This window comes from Schistocerca nitens, chromosome 4 (assembly GCF_023898315.1).
Source record: "Schistocerca nitens isolate TAMUIC-IGC-003100 chromosome 4, iqSchNite1.1, whole genome shotgun sequence".
NCBI classification, from domain to species: Eukaryota; Metazoa; Arthropoda; class Insecta; order Orthoptera; family Acrididae; genus Schistocerca; species Schistocerca nitens.
Genome location: NC_064617.1, coordinates 94,627,005 through 94,649,095, shown reverse-complemented (window position 1 = coordinate 94,649,095; position 22,091 = coordinate 94,627,005). Strand labels below are relative to the sequence as shown.

The 22,091-nt window shown below is 45.2% G+C and overlaps 1 protein-coding gene across 1 annotated transcript; it reads left to right on the top strand.

Moving 5' to 3' along the window:
• The first annotated feature begins 6,109 nt into the window (after positions 1-6,109).
• On the top strand, positions 6,110-13,665 carry LOC126253022 (pigment-dispersing hormone peptides). Its single transcript, XM_049954083.1, has 4 exons — positions 6,110-6,148; positions 12,095-12,222; positions 12,899-13,081; positions 13,497-13,665. The coding sequence occupies exons 2-3, from the start codon at positions 12,100-12,102 to the stop codon at positions 13,043-13,045; spliced, it is 270 nt and encodes an 89-aa protein (XP_049810040.1). The 5' UTR covers positions 6,110-6,148; positions 12,095-12,099; the 3' UTR covers positions 13,046-13,081; positions 13,497-13,665.
• Positions 13,666-22,091: the final 8,426 nt, after the last annotated feature.

Sequence of the window (22,091 nt, the reverse complement as noted above, 5' to 3'; positions counted from 1 at the left end):
GTATATGTGTGCTCGCACTATGTAACAGCGTCACCAATGTATTTCACAGTAATGGCAACGACATATAAATGTCACCGGGGAATGCGTTCTGGCATTTGCCCATTGACAGCTGGCACTCCATAGGGATCCGTGCTATCTCCCATTCTTTTTTGACATCTACGTGAACTATATGCCGGTCATCCCCGAGTGCCACCTGGCACAATATGCTGATGACACAGCACTCTACACCACTGGATGTATCACTGACGCCGTCATCGCCCGCCTCCAGCGACAGGTGGACGCCACCGTCACCTGGTGGAGGGCAAACAAAATCACTCTTAATGCCGCCAAAACTATGGCGGTCTGTTTCACGAAACGGCGCCCAGTCCTCCGCCATATATACTCCTGGAAATTGAAATAAGAACACCGTGAATTCATTGTCCCAGGAAGGGGAAACTTTATTGACACATTCCTGGAGTCAGATACATCACATGATCACACTGACAGAACCACAGGCACATAGACACAGGCAACAGAGCATGCACAATGTCGGCACTAGTACAGTGTATATCCACCTTTCGCAGCAATGCAGGCTGCTATTCTCCCATGGAGACGATCGTAGAGATGCTGGATGTAGTCCTGTGGAACGGCTTGCCATGCCATTTCCACCTGGCGCCTCAGTTGGACCAGCGTTCGTGCTGGACGTGCAGACCGCGTGAGACGAAGCTTCATCCAGTCCCAAACATGCTCAATGGGGGACAGATCCGGAGATCTTGCTGGCCAGGGTAGTTGACTTACACCTTCTAGAGCACGTTGGGTGGCACGGGATACATGCGGACGTGCATTGTCCTGTTGGAACAGCAAGTTCCCTTGCCGGTCTAGGAATGGTAGAACGATGGGTTCGATGACGGTTTGGATGTACCGTGCACTATTCAGTGTCCCCTCGACGATCACCAGTGGTGTACGGCCAGTGTAGGAGATCGCTCCCCACACCATGATGCCGGGTGTTGGCCCTGTGTGCCTCGGTCGTATGCAGTCCTGATTGTGGCGCTCACCTGCACGGCGCCAAACACGCATACGACCATCATTGGCACCAAGGCAGAAGCGACTCTCATCGCTGAAGACGACACGTCTCCATTCGTCCCTCCATTCACGCCTGTCGCGACATCACTGGAGGCGGGCTGCACGATGTTGGGGCGTGAGCGGAAGACGGCCTAACGGTGTGCGGGACCGAAGCCCAGCTTCATGGAGCCGGTTGCGAATGGTCCTCGCCGATACCCCAGGAGCAACAGTGTCCCTAATTTGCTGGGAAGTGGCGGTGCGGTCCCCTACGGCACTGCGTAGGATCCTACGGTCTTGGCGTGCATCCGTGCGTCGCTGCGGTCCGGTCCCAGGTCGACGGGCACGTGCACATCGATGTACTGTGGAGACCTCACGCCCCACGTGTTGAGCAATTCGGCGGTACGTCCACCCGGCCTCCCGCATGCCCACTATACGCCCTCGCTCAAAGTCCGTCAACTGAACATACGGTTCACGTCCACGCTGTCGCGGCATGCTACCAGTGTTAAAGACTGCGATGGAGCTCCGTATGCCATGGCAAACTGGCTGACACTGACGGCGGCGGTGCACAAATGCTGCGCAGCTAGCGCCATTCGACGGCCAACACCGCGGTTCCTGGTGTGTCCGCTGTGCCGTGCGTGTAATCATTGCTTGTACAGCCCTCTCGCAGTGTCCGGAGCAAGTATGGTGGGTCTGACACACCGGTGTCAATGTGTTCTTTTTTCCATTTCCAGGAGTGTATTTCGATTGCAGGCGTGCAGGTGCCCTGGTCCCCGACGATCATCTACACTCCTGGAAATGGAAAAAAGAACACATTGACACCGGTGTGTCAGACCCACCATACTTGCTCCGGACACTGCGAGAGGGCTGTACAAGCAATGATCACACGCACGGCACAGCGGACACACCAGGAACCGCGGTGTTGGCCGTCGAATGGCGCTAGCTGCGCAGCATTTGTGCACCGCCGCCGTCAGTGTCAGCCAGTTTGCCGTGGCATACGGAGCTCCATCGCAGTCTTTAACACTGGTAGCATGCCGCGACAGCGTGGACGTGAACCGTATGTGCAGTTGACGGACTTTGAGCGAGGGCGTATAGTGGGCATGCGGGAGGCCGGGTGGACGTACCGCCGAATTGCTCAACACGTGGGGCGTGAGGTCTCCACAGTACATCGATGTTGTCGCCAGTGGTCGGCGGAAGGTGCACGTGCCCGTCGACCTGGGACCGGACCGCAGCGACGCACGGATGCACGCCAAGACCGTAGGATCCTACGCAGTGCCGTACGGGACCGCACCGCCACTTCCCAGCAAATTAGGGACACTGTTGCTCCTGGGGTATCGGCGAGGACCATTCGCAACCGGCTCCATGAAGCTGGGCTACGGTCCCGCACACCGTTAGGCCGTCTTCCGCTCACGCCCCAACATCGTGCAGCCCGCCTCCAGTGGTGTCGCGACAGGCGTGAATGGAGGGACGAATGGAGACGTGTCGTCTTCAGCGATGAGAGTCGCTTCTGCCTTGGTGCCAATGATGGCCGTATGCGTGTTTGGCGCCGTGCAGGTGAGCGCCACAATCAGGACTGCATACGACCGAGGCACACAGGGCCAACACCCGGCATCATGGTGTGGGGAGCGATCTCCTACACTGGCCGTACACCACTGGTGATCGTCGAGGGGACACTGAATAGTGCACGGTACATCCAAACCGTCATCGAACCCATCGTTCTACCATTCCTAGACCGGCAAGGGAACTTGCTGTTCCAACAGGACAATGCACGTCCGCATGTATCCCGTGCCACCCAACGTGCTCTAGAAGGTGTAAGTCAACTACCCTGGCCAGCAAGATCTCCGGATCTGTCCCCCATTGAGCATGTTTGGGACTGGATGAAGCGTCGTCTCACGCGGTCTGCACGTCCAGCACGAACGCTGGTCCAACTGAGGCGCCAGGTGGAAATGGCATGGCAAGCCGTTCCACAGGACTACATCCAGCATCTCTACGATCGTCTCCATGGGAGAATAGCAGCCTGCATTGCTGCGAAAGGTGGATATACACAGTACTAGTGCCGACATTGTGCATGCTCTGTTGCCTGTGTCTATGTGCCTGTGGTTCTGTCAGTGTGATCATGTGATGTATCTGACCCCAGGAATGTGTCAATAAAGTTTCCCCTTCCTGGGACAATGAATTCACGGTGTTCTTATTTCAATTTCCAGGAGTGTATCTCGAGGTCCGAATGGACCGCAAGCTGCTGTTCCACTGTCATGCAGAGTATATCGCCAACAAGGGGCAAAAGCTGACCAGGGCCTTGTGCCCCCTCTTCTGCAGTAGGGAACTTAACCTGTCTACCAAGCTCCGTATCTACCGGGCCGTTATCCTGCCTGTCCTCACGTATGGCTCCACTGCATGGGCCACGATTAGTGTCACCAGGATGCGGACGTTGCAGCGCCTGCAGAACAAGGTGCTCAGGTGGAGCCTGCACGCCCCGCCACTCGGATTGTGACTCTCCATCAGGAAGCAGATATCGTCCCTCTCAAGGAGACCATACGCAACAACGCGCGGTGGTTCTATGTGAAAGTGGCTGCCCTTCGGGACACTGTCCATGAGCTGCGCCACGCTGGGACTACACATCGCTGGTATCGCCATTCGGTTACGCTGACCATCCTGGAGGAATCTGCTTCCGAACATGACTAGCGCTGGGCCTGGTACGCCCACCACAGCTGCCTCCTTTGCCAGGACTAGTCCCCCATTCCACGTCCACGACTTTCCAATCCTACCTGCCCATGTCGGACTACATTTTTATGCCGGACAGAAGAGTATTGTCACCGTTGCAGCGTGGTATGGGACTCCAAATCCCACCGCCACACCTCCAAAGTGTAATGCAGTGTCGCAGTGTCACTGCCCTATGGTTTATATTTACTGGCTCACCAACACAGTTACACCGCGGAAGGCTGGTGATGCTATAGTGTACCGTATCACAAAAAAATATATATAGATGTGTCAGCTCATTTTAGATTGACATGGCCTAACAGCCATAACATCTTCACTTGATAATGGCCTAAGGCCGAAATTGCAATCGTGAAATAAAGAAAGTGTTACAGTCACTGGCGTAAATACGATATCTTTTATAAAGTTCTACATGACTGTGAATCCCCGGTGTAAAAAGTTAATACAATACCCACTTTGTGTGGGATTCGGATGTGACAGTTGCCTTATGTTGGACTTCATGGTGAAGTGACGGCAAAGTACAAAGAAGGGCAGCTCGTTTTGTATCATCGCGACACGGGGGAGATAGTGACATAGACATTATAAATTACAATGAAATGCTGCTTCCAGGCGTTGACATACGTCAACGGGGACAGATGAAAATGTGTGTCCCTACCGGGACTCGAACCCGGGATCTCCTGCTTACATGGCAGACGCTCTATCCATCAGAGCCACCGAGGAGACAGAGGATAGCGCGACTGCAGGGATTTATCTCTGGCACGCCTCCCGCGAAACCCACATTCTCAACGTATTGTCCCGCACTACATTCCTAGTGCCCCCGCCCATTATACTCACTACTCGCGGCCCGTTGCCGATTCCCGTAAGAGTTCGGGCACTGTTTGTGCATTCGCACAGAAGAAGAAGATGGTCCGAAAGAACAGATACCATCTTAGTAAATATATACGAGGGCAGTTCAATAAGTAATGCAACACATTTTTTTTTTTTGAAACAGGGGTTGTTTTATTCAGCATTGAAATACACCAGGTTATTCCCCAATCTTTTAGCTACACAACACTATTTTTCAACGTAATCTCCATTCAATGCTACGGCCTTGAAATGAGGGCCTGTATGCCTGCACGGTACCATTCCACTGGTCGAGATCGGGGCTGTAGGGTGCATGAGGAAGAACAGTCCACTGAAGTTTTGTGAGCTCCTCTCGGGTGCGAAGACTTGTGTGAGGTCTTGCGTTGTCATGAAGAAGGAGAAGTTCGTTCAGATTTTTGTGCCTACGAACACGCTGAAGTCGTTTCTTCAATTTCTGAAGAGTAGCACAATACACTTCAGAGTTGATCGTTTGACCATGGGGAAGGACATCGAACAGAATAGCCCCTTCAGCGTCCCAGAAGACTGTAACCATGACTTTACCGGCTGAGGGTATGGCTTTAAACTTTTTCTTGGTAGGGGAGTGGGTGTGGCGCCACTCCATTGATTGCCGTTTTGTTTCAGGTTCGAAGTGATGAACCCATGTTTCATCGCCTGTAACAATCTTTGACAAGAAATTGTCACCCTCAGCCACATGACGAGCAAGCAATTCCGCACAGATGGTTCTCCTTTGCTCTTTATGGTGTTCGGTTAGACAACGAGGGACCCAGCGGGAACAAACCTTTGAATATCCCAATTGGTGAACAATTGTGACAGCACTACCAACAGAGATGTCAAGTTGAGCACTGAGTTGTTTGATGGTGATCCGTCGATCATCTCGAACGAGTGTGTTCGCACGCTCCGCCATTGCAGGAGTCACAGCTGTGCACGGCCGGCCCGCACGCGGGAGATCAGACAGTCTAAGCAGACGACACCCCTCCCAACCGAATCAGTGCGTGCAGCCACGGCAGAGTGGGTGCCACGTGACACTATGTGGGGTCATACCGCCAAGTTCTTTCTAAATTTGACTCGAATTTCTAATGACTGCAATAACATCACACACCGTCTCAACATGCTATGTATCATTTCGTTTCCTCGTCTCTTTCCGGGTGCTTCTTTTTTTATGTAGCATACACTCAAACGGTTAAGTACATTTCCAGACAATCTGTAGTCTAGATGGGGACAGTAAAAAGTACCATTTTCCACGAACTTTACACTTAAAGGTGCGTGCCAAGTTCATAAAATCCTATTGTCTGCGAGGTTATCTCGAAGAAGATGAGCAGGAGTATAAAATAATCTTGCGTAAGGGCAGAGGGGGTGCCATTGATTTCCTGTCGGCAGCATGCTGGGGCATCTGGCCCCCCGCTGGGACCGCAGAGGCGCCACCTCCGCCTCCGCGGGCTGCGGAGGATTACTTAAGGGCGCGGCGCAGACCTCAGGACGCATTCCGCCCAACGGCCGCTCCAGCTCAGCTCTCCAGCTCCACCTCCAGCAGGTAACGGCAGCTGCAGCGCGCACCCACCAAACACTTCCTGAACCTCGCTGAGCAGTGACGAGGTCTCCGACCCTCGGCACTCTACAAGACTAAGGTATTCACTCACTATGTGTCTCCCACAGAGTACCGTCAACTGTCGTGTTTCTCTCGCATCTGCACTTATAATTATTATTGTGCCCTACACTGTTACCAGCCTCTGTAGCCGATGTCGCTAACGCACGCCTGTGCCATGGCGCTCAACCTGTAGGGAAGCCAGTGCGAATCCTGGTGGCGGAAAATTTTCTCTGCCCATATTTGGCCAGCAATAGGAGGGCAGGTGCTAGAGTAAAGTCACTGATCACCAGTCTTTGCTCCAATACCCTGGTTTAAGGTCCAGATCTCTCCACAGTATCTCATGAAGTGAGGGCATGTGACACTGTCCGCCGGATGGGGACATTAAATCAGGCGATCCCCTTGATGCTGTTATGGGCCAGCACCAGGTTTCGCCCTCTCCCTTCCCCTCATGCATAACAACACAGACCCAACAATACATTATATAACCACTCACTACAGTCATCTGCACGACGCATATACACACCAGACATTTCATAACAGGTCGGAGGAAGGCAACTGTAAACCACCAGCACTAGTACCTTGCCATTAGCGAAAATGCTCTGCGCCATTACACTCATTCACTCAGTATGGGCCGGTTTTTTACTTTTGACTACACTATTGGCCCCATAATATTTCACTGAGCTACTGTTTCACGAGATTTTCAGGACAGCACAAGCTTTATCAGTATTAATCGCTGAGTCTGATTTAGAGGGGAACTTCAAGGCGTATGGTTCAAATCGCTCTGAGCACTATGGGACTTAACTTCTGAGGTCATCAGTCCCCTAGAACTTAGAACTACTTAAACCTAACTAACCTAAGGACATCACACACATCCATGTCCAAGGCAGGATTCGAACCTGCGACCGTAGCGGTCACGCGGTTCCAGACTGTAGCGCCTAGAACCGTTCGGCCACATCGGCCGGCCCAGGCATATGAAAACTATGTGCCCGACAGGGACTCGAACTAAGCATTCATTCCACACAGTATTTTAATCTGCCAGGAAGTTTCAACAGTCTGCTGCAGAGTGAAAGACTCAGGATATAGCTTTCAATTGTTTGACAAACGTCTTCAAATCTAGAAGGAATAAAAGAGTAGATTTCTACTCGTAATCTGTCTTAAACACGCAAGATATTCTGTACATCTCGTGGTTTTTACACAGATTATGAATCGGAATTTTCTCTCGTAGCCTTTCTAGTTCTGAAGATGGTGGTCTAACAACCGGAACTGGCAATCTGGATTATTATTTGCGATCAAGACTAATCAAACTTGTGTCGAACAACCAGATCGCAAACTCGAAAGCTTAATCATGTTAACATCTATATAACAACCAGTACGCTAAATGTGATACAGACTTTGTAAGGCCTTCACAGTTAAGTTTATTGAATAATTAGCTTCCCATCTATTGGTCATAGCAGTCAACCCTGACGAGCTAAACGTGAAAAATACTCTGGATCTGGATCGTATTATCTAAACTGCACAATGTATCTATCGAGGTAGCCGCTGTCTTCAGGTGTGACTGTGACTAGCTAATTTAGACAGTACGATCCAGCGATACGTCTGAGGAACTTTCATACAATTATTACGTCGCGAAAGCCACAAACAGCACATGTGACAACTGTTCTTCAAAGAGTAAAACCTTTATATTAAGCTCCCTTTCACCTCTGCCTGACATATTTTATTTTTTATACCTGTCAGTGTTCCAACTGGTCTGACCTCATCTTGGGCTAATATCTTTTATCTGTTACACCAAAATTCTGTAAATTGTTGCTCCCCAGCTCCTGTCAGTACCAATTTAATTATGTGTTAGCCTGTAAGCCATAATCTACCTCTTCTTCTCGTAAATGTTTTCCAACGACTTCTTTCCGCACTCATTCTTCCTATATCCTTCTTATCCAGTATTTCATTACGCGTATATTGTTTAACATCCTCCCGTAGTTGATATGCATGATTTACATTACGCTACAGAATGTTATTTTGTTGCAAAAACTTTTAATAGGGAAGCAGTTAGAGTGGAACGGAGTGCTGTTAGCGGAGTTGCATCCGCTAGGACAAGATACCTCAGGCGTGATCACATCATTTTTTTCATACAGCAACATAAAAACGTTAAGTGTCTAGATTTGAGTCCTGTCCCAGCTCAAAGCTTTATTTGTAACAAAGGTGCGCTCAGGATAGTCCAGCAACTTAGGGATTTCAATACATCTACATTTACATCCATACTCCGCAAGCCACCTAACGGTGTGTGGCGGAGAGTACCTTGAGTACCTCTATCGGTTCTCTCTTCTATTCCAGTCTCGTATTGTTCGAGGAAAGAGAGATTGTCGGTATGCCTCTGTGTGGGCTCTAATCTCTCTGACTTTATCCTCATGGTCTCTTCGCGAGATATACATAGGAGGGAACAATATACTGCTTGACTCCTCGGTGAAGGTATGTTCTCGAAACTTCAACAAAAGCCCGTACCGAGCTACTGAGCGTCTCTCTTGCAGAGTCTTCCACTGGAGTTTATCCATCATCTCCGTAACGCTTTCGCGATTACTAAATGATCCTGTAATGAAGCGCACACACAGTAGTAGCTGCAAGAACCATTCGTGTAATCTGACTATACATGTCCAAGAGCACAGGCAGTAGAAGGAAGGAAGATTAACGCTATAATGTTCCGTTGCCGACGAGGTCATTGTAGACCGTAGATTGTATCGTATGCGGATGGGGGAAGAAAAGCGGTTATATACTTTTCAGAGGAATCCTCCCGCTATGCGAGCCATTGAAACTGTTTAAATCCAAAATTTGGATGTCTGAGCGCTCCTTCTTAGTGCATATCCGGTGGTCTGACTTTTGCGCCATGTCGCGCAGAGCCAGGAGCAGAGAGTGTAACTCACAACATTGGCACAGGATCTTATTTGCTCACAGAACTGCTAATACAAGCGTGGCTCCCGCTGCAATGTAAAAGGCAGCGCAAACTTCGTCCTGTCACTCTGCTGCATTATCAATACGACCACACAGAAATAGCCTGCCAGAGCCATGCAATGAAGGAAGTCGAGATGACATACACCTGTTCTGACAAGAGAAGTAGCGACTCATCCTGAAAAATGCAACACATGTAGGGCTGGTGGACATTTTGTGACTTTAGAAGTAACACAGTGTGTCAGCGAGACGATGTAAGAGTACTAATATTACAGGACTGGCAAAGTGAAAGTCAGTTGATGAACTACACACAATAAAAATTAAGCACATTATCAGCCGGTTAGTGTATAGCCTGTTGTACAAAGATTCGATGATTTCTTTGAATATAGCATAATGACATCTCTGGTTTGCTGTACATCTGTAACTCGTAAATTTTTGTACAGGCCTCAGTTGTCATGTTGGATATAAATGAAATCTGGAAAGCGAGCTGGCGCAGGGGTATGCACATACGTAAAGCAAAGTAAACAGTATTGACCTCATGCTGTGGGGATCTGTTAACTTATTGAATCGCTTGAGGGCAGGATTGCTGTTGTTACGATTGTGGCAGTAATTGGCCACTGACACAAACGAGAGACAAAAGGGATGCTCAATGTATTTCGCCTCCCTTCCTGTCACGGACAGTGCGCCACGAATGCCCTCTGGAAGGCATTCAGTGCGGTCCCACGCTGTCGCCTTGCTAAATAAAATACGAGCTTACGGAATATTCGACCAGCTCTGTGACTGGACACGTGACTTCCAAGCGGACAGAGACAGAGCCTGATGGTAGCCGATTACATTACTGGTGAACGTCTTAGGTACGTATAAGCCTTTAGAGAGAACACTAAAGAGCGATATGAAATGGCACAATCACGTAAGAACATTATTATGGAAGGCGAATGGAAGATTCAGATTTGTTGGAAGGGTTCTGGGAAATTGCAAAAAAATGGCTCTGAGCACTATGGGACTCAACTGCTGAGGTCATTAGTCCCCTAGAACTTAGAACTAGTTAAACCTAACTAACCTAAGGACATCACAAACATCCATGCCCGAGGCAGGATTCGAACCTGCGACCGTAGCGGTCCTGCGGTTCCAGACTGCAGCGCCTTTAACCGCACGGCCACTTCGGCCGGCGGGAAATTGCAGCTTACCTGTAAAGGAAATTACATGCAAGATGCAACAGTGAGATTACGCGCGTATAGCGGGGTATAGTCGGTATTGTTCACTCGCCCAGCACGCGAATAGAGCAGGACAGAACATCACAGATTGATACGAAGTGTCCCCTGCCATGCAATGAACAGTGGCCTGTGAAGTATATAACCAGACATATATGAACAAGGCGTTCTTAATAGGGTGAAACGGTCAAATGTAAAATTAACTTCGAACACACATGTAAGAAGGGTTGTAAGGTCTGGTGCATAATTTCAGCAACTCCGTAAGGCTGTTTGCAGACGATTTCTAGTATACAGTCGTAACACCAGAAAACTGTAGTGAATGCAGAGGCACAAGGACCGAGAGTTCATCGTCAATATAAGGGAAAGTAACGTATTGCTCATAGTCGGTTACACGATTGACGGTGAAACAATGTAAACAGTAACAAGTTCAGGATAATCCGTCCATAGCGATGCTAACGTAGAACGACCATATAAATGCAGTTGTAAGAAAAATAAATGCCAGGCTGAGATTCATTGGAAGACTCCCGATAAATGTACTTCTCCCATGAATGAGGGAGTGCGTACAAGCCGTCGTTCAACCGATTCTTGTGTACTGCTCCTCACTCTGGGGTCCCTATCACGTAGGATTAACAGGAGAGATGCAGAAGATCCACAAACGAGAGACGCCTTTCGTCATGGGTTCGTTTAATAAACGCAAGAGTGTTATCGAAATGCTCGTTAAACTCCACTCAAAAACGTTCAAGAGAGGCGGTGTGCCTGACGGAGTGTATTATTGATAAAGTTCTGAGTCTGTACATTCCACGAAACGTCAGGCAACATATTGCCTCCATCACATACGTCTCACTAAATTACTGTGACACGGAAACCAGAGAAACTGGAGCTCATAACGATGCTTACTGACAACCGCTCTTCCCGCTCACCCATCTTCAACGTGCCAGGAAAGGTGGAGAAGATTTGGTACCAGTAGTACCCTCTGCCACACAACGCAGTGTGGCATGCCAAGCATAGACGTAGATCTAGACACAATCTCTACATTGTTATCCAGAAACAAACTGCCTTCAAATTCGGGGGAAAAAATCAGATCACAGGTCTTAATCACGTTCATTGATGCCCATTAGTTTCTGTACTTCCTTGCCCTTGCGTTTTCCTGTAATTGGTAATGCTCGATTTATAAACACAAAAGGTTAAAAAAATTTACACTTACACTTTCTGCATCTTCGCCAACATTTCATTGTTTTCACTCACTCGCTAGAAAAAAAGAACCCTTCTCTAATAGTGTGTCATTTCGTTACTCCTTACTAACACGTCCACCGGTGCAGTTACTTGTGTCAAATGAATTCCTTAAATTTCTCGCCGTAACTACAATCGGTTACCGCTGATTGTCATATGTGCATCACTATAGTCATAAAACGCACAGAAATCACCAATCAGATAGTTGTTTTGAACACTAAGATGCCAGACGGGAATTTCATGTCAAGTGCCAGAAAAATCCGTTAGACACAGTAGGAGTCAAACACCAAATCTTTGGATATATAGTGTAGCACTCACTCATGTAATCACTAAGCGTTGTTATCATTATCTATCCGAAAAGCTATTAGGAAAACGAGATTTATTTGGGCTTTCTCTAAACCAATTCAAGACAGTATTCCAGTTTCCACTACTGGAGATATCTGATTACATTGTAAAACACCTGTAACATAGTTACTGCTTGTATTATATGAAAATGATAATTATTTTTCAACAGATAATATGACCATAATGGCTGTCTCCGGAAAGCTGCTAACTGCCTTTGTACTCAGCATCTACGTACTTGGCTTGGCCCTTACCATTCATGCAACTCAGTATGAAGAGGAAAAATATCAGGAAAATGAGGTAGGTAGACAACTACTGGATAGTAAGAAATAATTGGAGACAAAGTAATAAACGACTTCCATAGGACATTAATGGTCTCCTGTCTTCATTGATTAAGAAGATTCGTTGCTAACGTTTCACACTATTTATGAATCTGATTTAGCCAAGACTATGCGCTCATACAAAATTGTTGATACGAACTGTTAAAAATATATGTTTGTCAACTTGCTAAATAAAAGCTATTGAATAAATTCTGATGCTTGGCAAGTTCGACAGTTTTGATGCCGCAGATATTCCTTATACTGCAAAAGTATTGGAGATACTCATGAGAAAACTCAAATTCCAGTTATTATCTGATCTTCCACCAACTGTTTAAAGATAAACTCCAGAATATCTCACATTCGAACAAGTCACAAAGTTGTTTAGATGTTGCCCTTTCAGCAGACTGACAAAAATGTTTCTGGGAACAAAAGAAAACTTGGAGCCAGAGCAAAGTGACAAAATTCACGAAAAAGAAGAAAATTTTAATATTATGGGTTGGGAAAGGAGCAGAAGTCTCACACATACCTTTAAAAACGAACAGATCAGTGTTGAAATTTCAAGCTTCTGCTACAAAGATGTTTGTGCGAATAAAGAGCCATAGATACAACACGAGAGTGCCTGCGTTACAAATGTTACCTGATTTTTGTTTTCATAGGTGAGGTACGGAAGAGAACTCGCCACGCTGCTGGCCCAGTTGGCGCACAGAAATGAACCCGCAATCTGTGCACACAAGCGCAACTCTGAAATCATCAACTCACTTCTTGGACTTCCGAAATTACTCAATGATGCTGGTCGCAAGTAATCTGAATGACCTCACACTAATGGGAGAGACCATATGGTAAGAGCATACTGGATACCTATTGTCTTATGGTAATTTCACTACGCTAAATGTACAATATCGCTATGAAATTGTTTACTGGTCTGCATTTTATCATTTTAAAGTGTCAAAGATGTTTATATTTTACAATTACGATAACTTTATGAGCCAAATTTCAAATGCTTCCTTCCGCTTGGGAGAAAAAAAGCTACACAATAATAACAATAATTATAACAAACCTTAATAAAAACGTACCCGTATTATATATGAAATCTTCACAATCCCAGGGTGCAGTCGTCTTGAAAGAGTTAGCAAACAACAAAAAACCTGCAGTAAAATTGCTTTCATGAACCAAGTAGATGCCCACCGTCAAACTGTACATGCAACAACTTGTCTAAATATTCATGATCTAATAAATATGCTTTTCTATTTTCAGGTATGCTGACATATACATTAAGAAGTGTTCTTAATGTATCAAAACATGAATGAAGAACAAACATGTTTCATGCGTTGTCTCTTGTCAGACATTTTTTACTTATGTTTCATAGACACAGTGTGAAATGTACATGTAAATCATGTTGAAATAAATATTGTTAACTCCAAAAGATGTCTTTTTATTCAAATATTTACTTCCCCATCCATGTGCAACTCTATGACTGTTTTGCTGCTTTGAAATGGTAAAAAATCATATTTCTACTGCATACTACGTGTGTAAAACACAAATTTTCATGTATTTCCAGTAGACAAATAGTTTCTGTTTGATAGAAATAAACTCTGGTTATTGACATGCAGCAAGAAGAGCAATGAACTTATGAACAATCTTTGTGCTTCACACAGTTCCCTCATAAAGATGGCATAGTGGTATTATAAAATTACTTTGATTACCAAGCATAACTTAATACATTATTTTAAGAAGGTAAAAGACAAAGGAGCAAACCATGCATGTGCTGTCCATTACTCTGTACAATGTTAACGTTTCACACAGGATGTTGTGACTGACACTGTCAGATAACTGGTATAAGTGCAGAAAACTGTACAAATGAGCATTTCGAAATTTTAGTATGTGGTCAATTAACGTGTAATTTCTTTGCAGAGTGACACTTTTCTAGTCCACATTCTGAGCAATTGATGGATGAGAACTATTGAGAACTCGCCCTTCACAACAGTTTAGAAAATGAAATAATCTGCAAAACCAAATACAAATTATCGACACTTTTAAACTAACACATCTTACATAGAGACATGGGAATGACATGTATCAGCGGTTTTCAACCTATGAATCATTACCCTCTACTTTTACTCTTTGAGGAGGCGGTGGTACGCAGAAGGGAGAGCAAAAAGCTAGAACATTAAACGAAGTAGATTATCAGGAGAGGGACTGCATATCAATTGCTGATTGTTCATGAAGCTACTAGCAGACAAAAATGCACGGGAATTTAATATTTGCACATTGGTACAATAAGACATAGCAAAGGAAGCAACTCCTATCGATTAAATAGTATTTCAGTTACATGTTTCTTTATAAAAATAACGCTAGAAAAACTTTAAAGAATACATAAATACAAAAATGAAACTCAAAACTTTTTTTTAATGATCAGTACATTAACTTACACAAACTGGTCCAAACTTAGAATGTTTTCGATCTTGGGCTCTATATTTTGCGGTATCAGTTACAGAGATTCCTCTTATTCTTCCTTATCAGTTAGTTTTGATGTCGATTAATTTACAATTAGTACCACCAGCTGCACCACGAGTCCCCTCGAATATCTCGCTGTGCAATACCTTCCGTTACAGCGAACCAACAACTTACAGAAGCTTCTGAAAGGTCATGCATTCATTCATTCATTTATTCGTTCATGTTGTTCTATAGGTCCCACTAAGCAGGAGAACATCCCCGAATGTGGAACGAGTAAAGTTACACATTAACAAAAGAGAAACAACTTTTAGTAGCTTTATATGTAGACTGCATTAGCGATAAACTATCACATTGCTGCTTAGTACTAACTGTGCTGACTCCAGTTACTACTTTCACAGAAGCTGTTGCTTCCTCACTTACATGAAACCAGTACCTACCCTCCTCCCCCTCCCCCACCATCCTCCTCCCCCCCTCCCTCCCGGGTCTTTAAAGAATCGAACTCACACATATAAAATAGCTTCAAACGTCTGATTACTTTACGTATCAATTAAGGTGTTAAATATTAGAAGTTAGGCATGTAAAAGCCATATGGTTGAATAGAAAAACCCTGGTTTTGCACGCATCTCAAAGTTTATGACGTCAAATTTCCTGAACTACGAGTCGTCCAATGATATAATTTTGCCGGTGCGCTCAGTGTTATATGTGGATACTGTCTGCAAACTTTTTTGCGAGTGGAGTTAGTAGTAGAGGCGTAATAAATTAAAACGTCATGCCTGATGTTCAGTTTCTGCTGCATGAACAGTGAAAACGTAGTAAGCTGTAAAGTATTTAGTGTCTTTGGAGAGAGCGTAAGCAAGAAAAAGTTTCCAAGATATCTGAAATTATGTGTCAAGTCTGTTGGAAATCGCTAAGTACTCTCATTCTCGAATAATGGATGAATATAATCTGGGTGATTTGTGCACTGTGAGTTACACTGTCACAAGATGTATAAAGAGTTCCTAGCTTTAATACTTGGCTTATTGTGTTAAAGTTTAATGTAATATTGCACCTCTTAATGAATATCGGCAGCTTTTTTAACTTTCAAATTCGTTCATTAACTGTATGAAATATCGAAAATCAAATCTGTGTTGCCCCTGGAAACCGTTAGGTAGGCCACCTGCAATGGGCTAGTTGACCAAGTGACCGTTTTGGCCATTTAGTAATGTACATAATTGATATTCACTTTCTACTGGTGGCTCAATACGCCCTTGGACGAGTTGTTAGTTTACAAAAAAATACAGGGGTGAGTCCATGGTACAAGCTTTCAGGGATGATGGAGAAGAGTAAATGTATCAATCTGAGGTGAGGGACCCCGATCTGGAAACGACGGAGTCGCAAGTTATAGTCGAAAATCTCTCTGATGCCTCTGACAATGGAGCTCTTTGCTTTCCATATTTTGAGAGGAACTAATATGGACTAAAAACAGAAAAAATTGTCTAGTAAATATAGACTCAAAAATACATACCTTAAGAGCTATGAGCACTTGTTCAGTAGAAGAGATGTGTTTCACAGTAGCAACGATAAACAAGTTCTCATAACTCTTGAGATGTGCATTTCAGAGCCGTGAACAATTTAGCTTACTATTTACAAAAAGATCTTGCAGACCGTTAATTCAGTATTATATACAGAATGATTATCACATCAAAATTAACACACATTTTCGAACGCTTCATACGAGGGTAAGTCAATTATTATCCGCAATTTAGTTATATTTTTGTTTATTTTGGTAGCACTGTCGTTTTACGTTGACGACGCATACTTTGTTTATTGGTTGTTATATCTTTGCAATTTTCAAGCTGCTAGGTTAGTTTTGTTATCACTGCCGTGCTGTTAATCATGGCTGTCCCGCTGTCTATTTGCAGCAAAGAAGAGCAACGTTCAGTGATCCGTTTTTTATGGTCGGAAGGCGTATCAGGAGCCGAAATTCATCGAAGACTTTCGGTACAGTACGGGAACAGTGTTTTGCCTCAACGGAGTGTCTACGAATGGATTGAAAAATTCAGAAATGGTCGCACAAGTGTTACGCACGATGAAGGAACCGGACGACCGTTTACCGCCACAAATGAAGAAACCATTGAGCGTTCACGTGAAATGATTACCTTAGGCAGACGATTAACTATTGACGAAGTGGCAGATCGTCTACAAATTAGTCACGGTTCTGCCTACGAAATCATCCACAACAGACTTGGGTTTCATAAAGTTTGTGCAAGATGCGTCTCAAACAGCTCACACATTTGCATAAAAAACGCGCTTGGACATCCGCAAAAAACATTTGGATCGCTATGGTAACGAAGGGGACAGCTTCTTAGACAGGATCATTACTGGTGACGAAACATGGATCCATCATTACGAGCCGGAGAGTAAACGGCAGAGTATGGAATGGAAACATCCAAATTCGCCGTGCAAGAAAAAGTTCAAGACCCAACCGCCTGCAGGAAAACTGATGCTTAGGGTTTTTTGGGACGCACAAGGTCCAGTAATGGAACATTATGGGGAAAGGGGCACAGCAATAACCAGTGTACGTTACAGTGGGACGCTTACTGCCAGGCTAAAGACTGCAAATCGAAGCAAACGCCGAGGATTGCTGTCAAAAGGTGTGTTGTTGCACGACAATGGTCGTCCGCATACTGCTGCCCACACTGCTGAGACGCTCCAGAAACTCAAATTTGAAGTACTGGATCATCCTCCATATAGTCCCGATCTTGCCCCTTCTGACTATCACTTGTTTGGTCCACTCAAACAGGCATTAAGGGGCCGTCGATGTGCCTCGGACAAAGCAGTGAAAGAAGCGGTGCATTCCTGGCTCGCAGCTCAACTGAGAATCTTCTTTCATGAGGGCATCAGCAAGCCTGTACAACGATGGACCAAGTGCGTTGAGACGCAAGGAGACTATGTGGAAAAATGATGTTCTTGTAAGTTTCCTATTTGATTACAATAAAATTTTATAACTACTTTACGGATAATAATTGACTTACCCTCGTATAAAGACGGTCGATATGCAAACTGGCCAAGAGGCTCGAAAATTGTGAAGTTTTCATTATTAGTTACTTAGTTGCTTATTCCATAGATCATTTGACCGATTCTTTAATGGAAATGATGTAAAAGGAATCAGTTTACAGGATATGTACACTTGATTAGTGTTATTAACGAGCACATTATTTTTTAGCCCTACTCAGGTCGTTTTTTTAATTTTTTCCCCTACCACTTTTAAGCAAGACAGGGGGAGCGGCATCACAGTGACTGCATCGCACAAGACAAACAGCGCCAACTCTAAGCCTTACGGTGTGGGGTGCTACTGGGTACAACCGCAAATCACATTTGGTCGGTGTCCAGGACATTGCAATTAGTCTGAGCTACGTGAATAACATCCTCCGACCCGTAGCCCTACCCTTTCTGTACAACACTCCACACACCATTTTTCAGCAAGACAATGCATGACCGCATGTTGCTCCACGAACTCGTACCTTCTTGGTGTCACAGGTTGTCAGCCTTTTGCCCTGCCCCACCATATCACCTGATTTGTCCCCAATTGAAAACGTGTGGCATATGCAAATCATTTCTGCAGAACATACTAATGTACATGTTCAGTGAATATGAACGTCCAATCGCTAGCCGTTCAAGGTGTTATGTTTTTTCTGAACATAAGTGTATGAATCATACATGGCATAATGGCGTAAGCGCGTGGCAGTCGAAGCCCTTGCCCTCGTGCTGTTTCTGTCGGGGCACATGCCTGAAGGGTAAAAGAAAAGAGGAAGCGGAAAGGTGGAGAGGGAAGAAGAAGAAGAAGAAAAAGGGAAGGGTTACTTATAGGAAGGGGAGAGATGTATTTGGACCAGACTGTGTTCCTGATATGGAGACACTTCTTACTTACGTTATGCCAGTGCAACAAAAGTATGAAAAGTTTATTTTGTGTAAGTTGTTTCGTTTGTTACGACTTCGGCTTGATCGCCGATGAGAACGAATCACAGTATTGTTGGAAGCAGTTTGACTTGGGACTTTGTGTTGCACTATGTTTTGAATCGTAGAACAGAAACATTAATCACTAAAATGCGCACCTTTCACTTCATTGTAAAGTCGTGATGATCTCATTAAACGAATAAGTGAGCTAAGCAACAATTAGAATTGAAAAAAAAATTATGCTGGGGAGGATAGGAGTGTCACAGTTTGCCTTTGGGTGCCACTCCCTGGGTCAAAGATCAATATGCATTAGGTTCGAACACCAGTTAATTGAATTTGTAGAAAGAAAGAAAGTGTCCAGATGTGAGCAAAGGTTGCGGCCAGGGCTACGATAGTGTCCCTCATGAGTAGTGTATAGACAGTGGTGTACGAAAATGTAACCTTAGTTCTAAGAGGCGGTGTACTGGTTAACCAAGAAAATACCTTATATCTTGAAATAGTGATGAAGGGCTACAACTTTTTGGCCAAGATTATTGGAACTGTTTGCACTTTTTCTGCAATAATCAGCCATTTTGTAAACATAAATATGTAATTATAGCGTTGGTATCTACACTATGTTTCATTTACAATATGGATTATAGATCCATTTTAGAGACGATTGTGGCTGCGAAAAATATGACAGCAACAGTGCCAAAAATGGTAGTTACAAATGTTTGCGCCATAGAACGTAAATATCAAGTAGATCAAATCAAGTAAAAGTCTGTGTGCTTGTAGAGAGATTCTTCTGGCTACTTCAGCTCAGGCAAGGACTATAAGAAATGAAATGCAGAGATGAAACTAAAGCAAATTATCTCTCGTTGGTTACATAATGAACAACAAAAACTAGAATTGGGGGTCCACACCATGTGAATGTGTTGCCACAAAGGAAGCAGGCATTTACTCCATGACTCAAAGCTACTCCAGGAGTAACTCCACATTTAAAAAATACTGGAAATGCTTCTTCTAACTAGAACTGTGTTCCCCTGCAAGGTACAGCAGATGCACCTGTAAGTGGGGGGGTATTGACCTAGGGCGAACTCTGGCGGGTAACTCAGGAAACACTGTATCAGACACTATGGAGTGTTGGAGCGTATAGCATTGCGTGTTTGCTGTCGAAAAGTTTTTTAGAAACAAGAATTCTGTGATCGCGGTTCAACATCTTTTCTATCGAAATTTTAATGTTGAACATCGAAATGTAGTCCCAGATCGAAACACCTACCTGTGGTGTGTTGAGATGTTTGGAACTACTGGGTCTGTGATGCAGACAAAAGAGCCTGGTTCTCCCACTTCAGCCCGAGCTCTGAAAAATGTAGACAGATTGAGAACAGCAGTTCTTGCTAGTCTGAAACTATCCGCTAGGTGACAAGCTGTAGCGCTGGGTGTGTCACGTTGTTCGCTTCACCACACCTTACATGATGCTCTCAGACTTCACCTGCACAAAATAGTGATCGTCCAACAGCTAAGTGAAAGGAATTTTGTAGGACGCAAAGAATTTCGTCGCATAATGGACGCCATTCTTACGAAAGATATACACTACTGGCCATTAAAATTGCTACACCAAGAAGGAATGCAGATGATAAACAGATATTCACTGGGCAAATATATTATACTAGAACTGACATGTGATCACATTTTCACGAAATTTGGGTGCATAGATCCTGAGAAATCAGTAGCCACAGCAACCACCTCTGGCCGTAATAAAGGCCTTGATACGCCTGGGCATTGAGTCAAACAGAGCTTGGATGGCGTGTACAGGTGCAGCTGCCCATGCAGCTTCAACACGATACCACAGTTCATCAAGAGCAGTGACTGGCGTATTGTGACGAGCCAGTTGCTCGGCCACCATTGACCAGACGTTTTCAATTGGTGAGAGATCTGGAGAATGTGCCGGCCAGGGCAGCAGTCGAACATTTTCTGTATACAGAACCTGCAACATGCGGTCGTGCATTATCCTGCTGAAATGTAGGGTTTCGCAGGGATCGAATGAAGGGTACAGCCACTGGTCGTAACACATCTGAAATGTAACGTCCACTGTTCAAAGTGCCCCCAATGTGAACAAGAGGTGACCGAGACGTGTAACCTGTGGCACCCCATACCATCACGCCGGGTGATATGCCAGTATGGCGATGACGAATACACGCTTCCAATGTGCGTTCACCGCGATGTCGCCAAACACGGATGCGATCATCATGATGCTGTAAACAGAACCTGGATTCATCCGAAAAAATGACGTTTTGCCATTCATGCACCCAGGTTCGTCGCTGTCTGCGATGCTGCGTCAAGGGTAACCGCAGTCATCGTCTCCGAGCTGATAATCCATGCTGCTGCAAACGTCGTCGAACTGCTGGTGCAGATGGTTGTTGTCTTGCAAACGTCCCCATATGTTGACTCAGGGATCGAGACGTGGATGCACAATCCGTTACAGCCATGCGGGTAAGATGCCTGTCATCTAGACTGCTAGTGATACGAGGCCGTTGGGATCCAGCACGGCGTTCCGTATTACCCTCCTGAACCCACCGATTCCATATTCTGCTAACAGTCATTGGATCTCGACCTTCGCGAGCAGCAATGTCGCGATACGATAAACCGCAATCGCGATAGGCTACAATCCGACCTTTATCAAAGTCGGAAACGTGATGGTACGCATTTCTCCTCCTTACATGAGGCATCACAACAACGTTTCCCCAGGCAACGCCGGTCAACTGCTGTTTGTTTATGAAAAATCGCTTGGAAACCTTCCTCATGTCAGCACGTTGTAGGTGTCGCCACCGGCGCCAACCATGTTTGGATGCTCTGAAAAGCTAATCATTTGCATTTCACAGCATCTTCTTCCTGTCGGTTAAATTTCGCGTCTGTAGCACGTCATCTTTGTGGTGTAGCAATTTTAATGGCCAGTCGTGTAGATAGCCCAGTAACGATTAGTGCTGAAGCCCATTTCCAAATGGATGGCTATGTTGGTATAGAGAACTGTCGCTACTGGGTACTGGAGAACTCTCGTGAACTACACTAAAATCGTTTCCACAGTTGAAAAGTAACAGTGTGATGCGTTGTCTCCAAAGCAGGGGCAGCGTATGTTGGTCCTTACTTTTTAGCGGGGGGGGGGGGGGGGGGGGGCGAATCACTGTTACTGTGACATCAGCGCTACATCGAAACATTAAATAGCTTCCTATGTTAAGCACTGGAAAGGTGAACATGAAACAAATATGGTACCAACAGGATGGTGTCAGAACTCACATGGGGAGAGCGTCCATGGAAATGGTTTGACAGATGTTTCTTGGTCATGTCATTTGACGATTCAGTGATGTCTGTTGGCCAACAATCTCTTCCTGTCTATTGATCTACCTGAAATCAGGAGCGATCAGTGACCCGAAAATTTCCATTTGTGAAGGAATTGAATCTGTGTCAAACGAAACGTTTGAG

Coding starts and splice junctions, on each gene's coding strand:
- LOC126253022 (XM_049954083.1), top strand. CDS start 12,100: ATGACCATAATGGCTGTCTCCGGAAAGCTGCTAACTGCCTTTGTACTC. Junction 12,223..12,898: donor AAAAATATCAGGAAAATGAG/GTAGGTAGACAA, acceptor TTGTTTTCATAG/GTGAGGTACGGAAGAGAACT.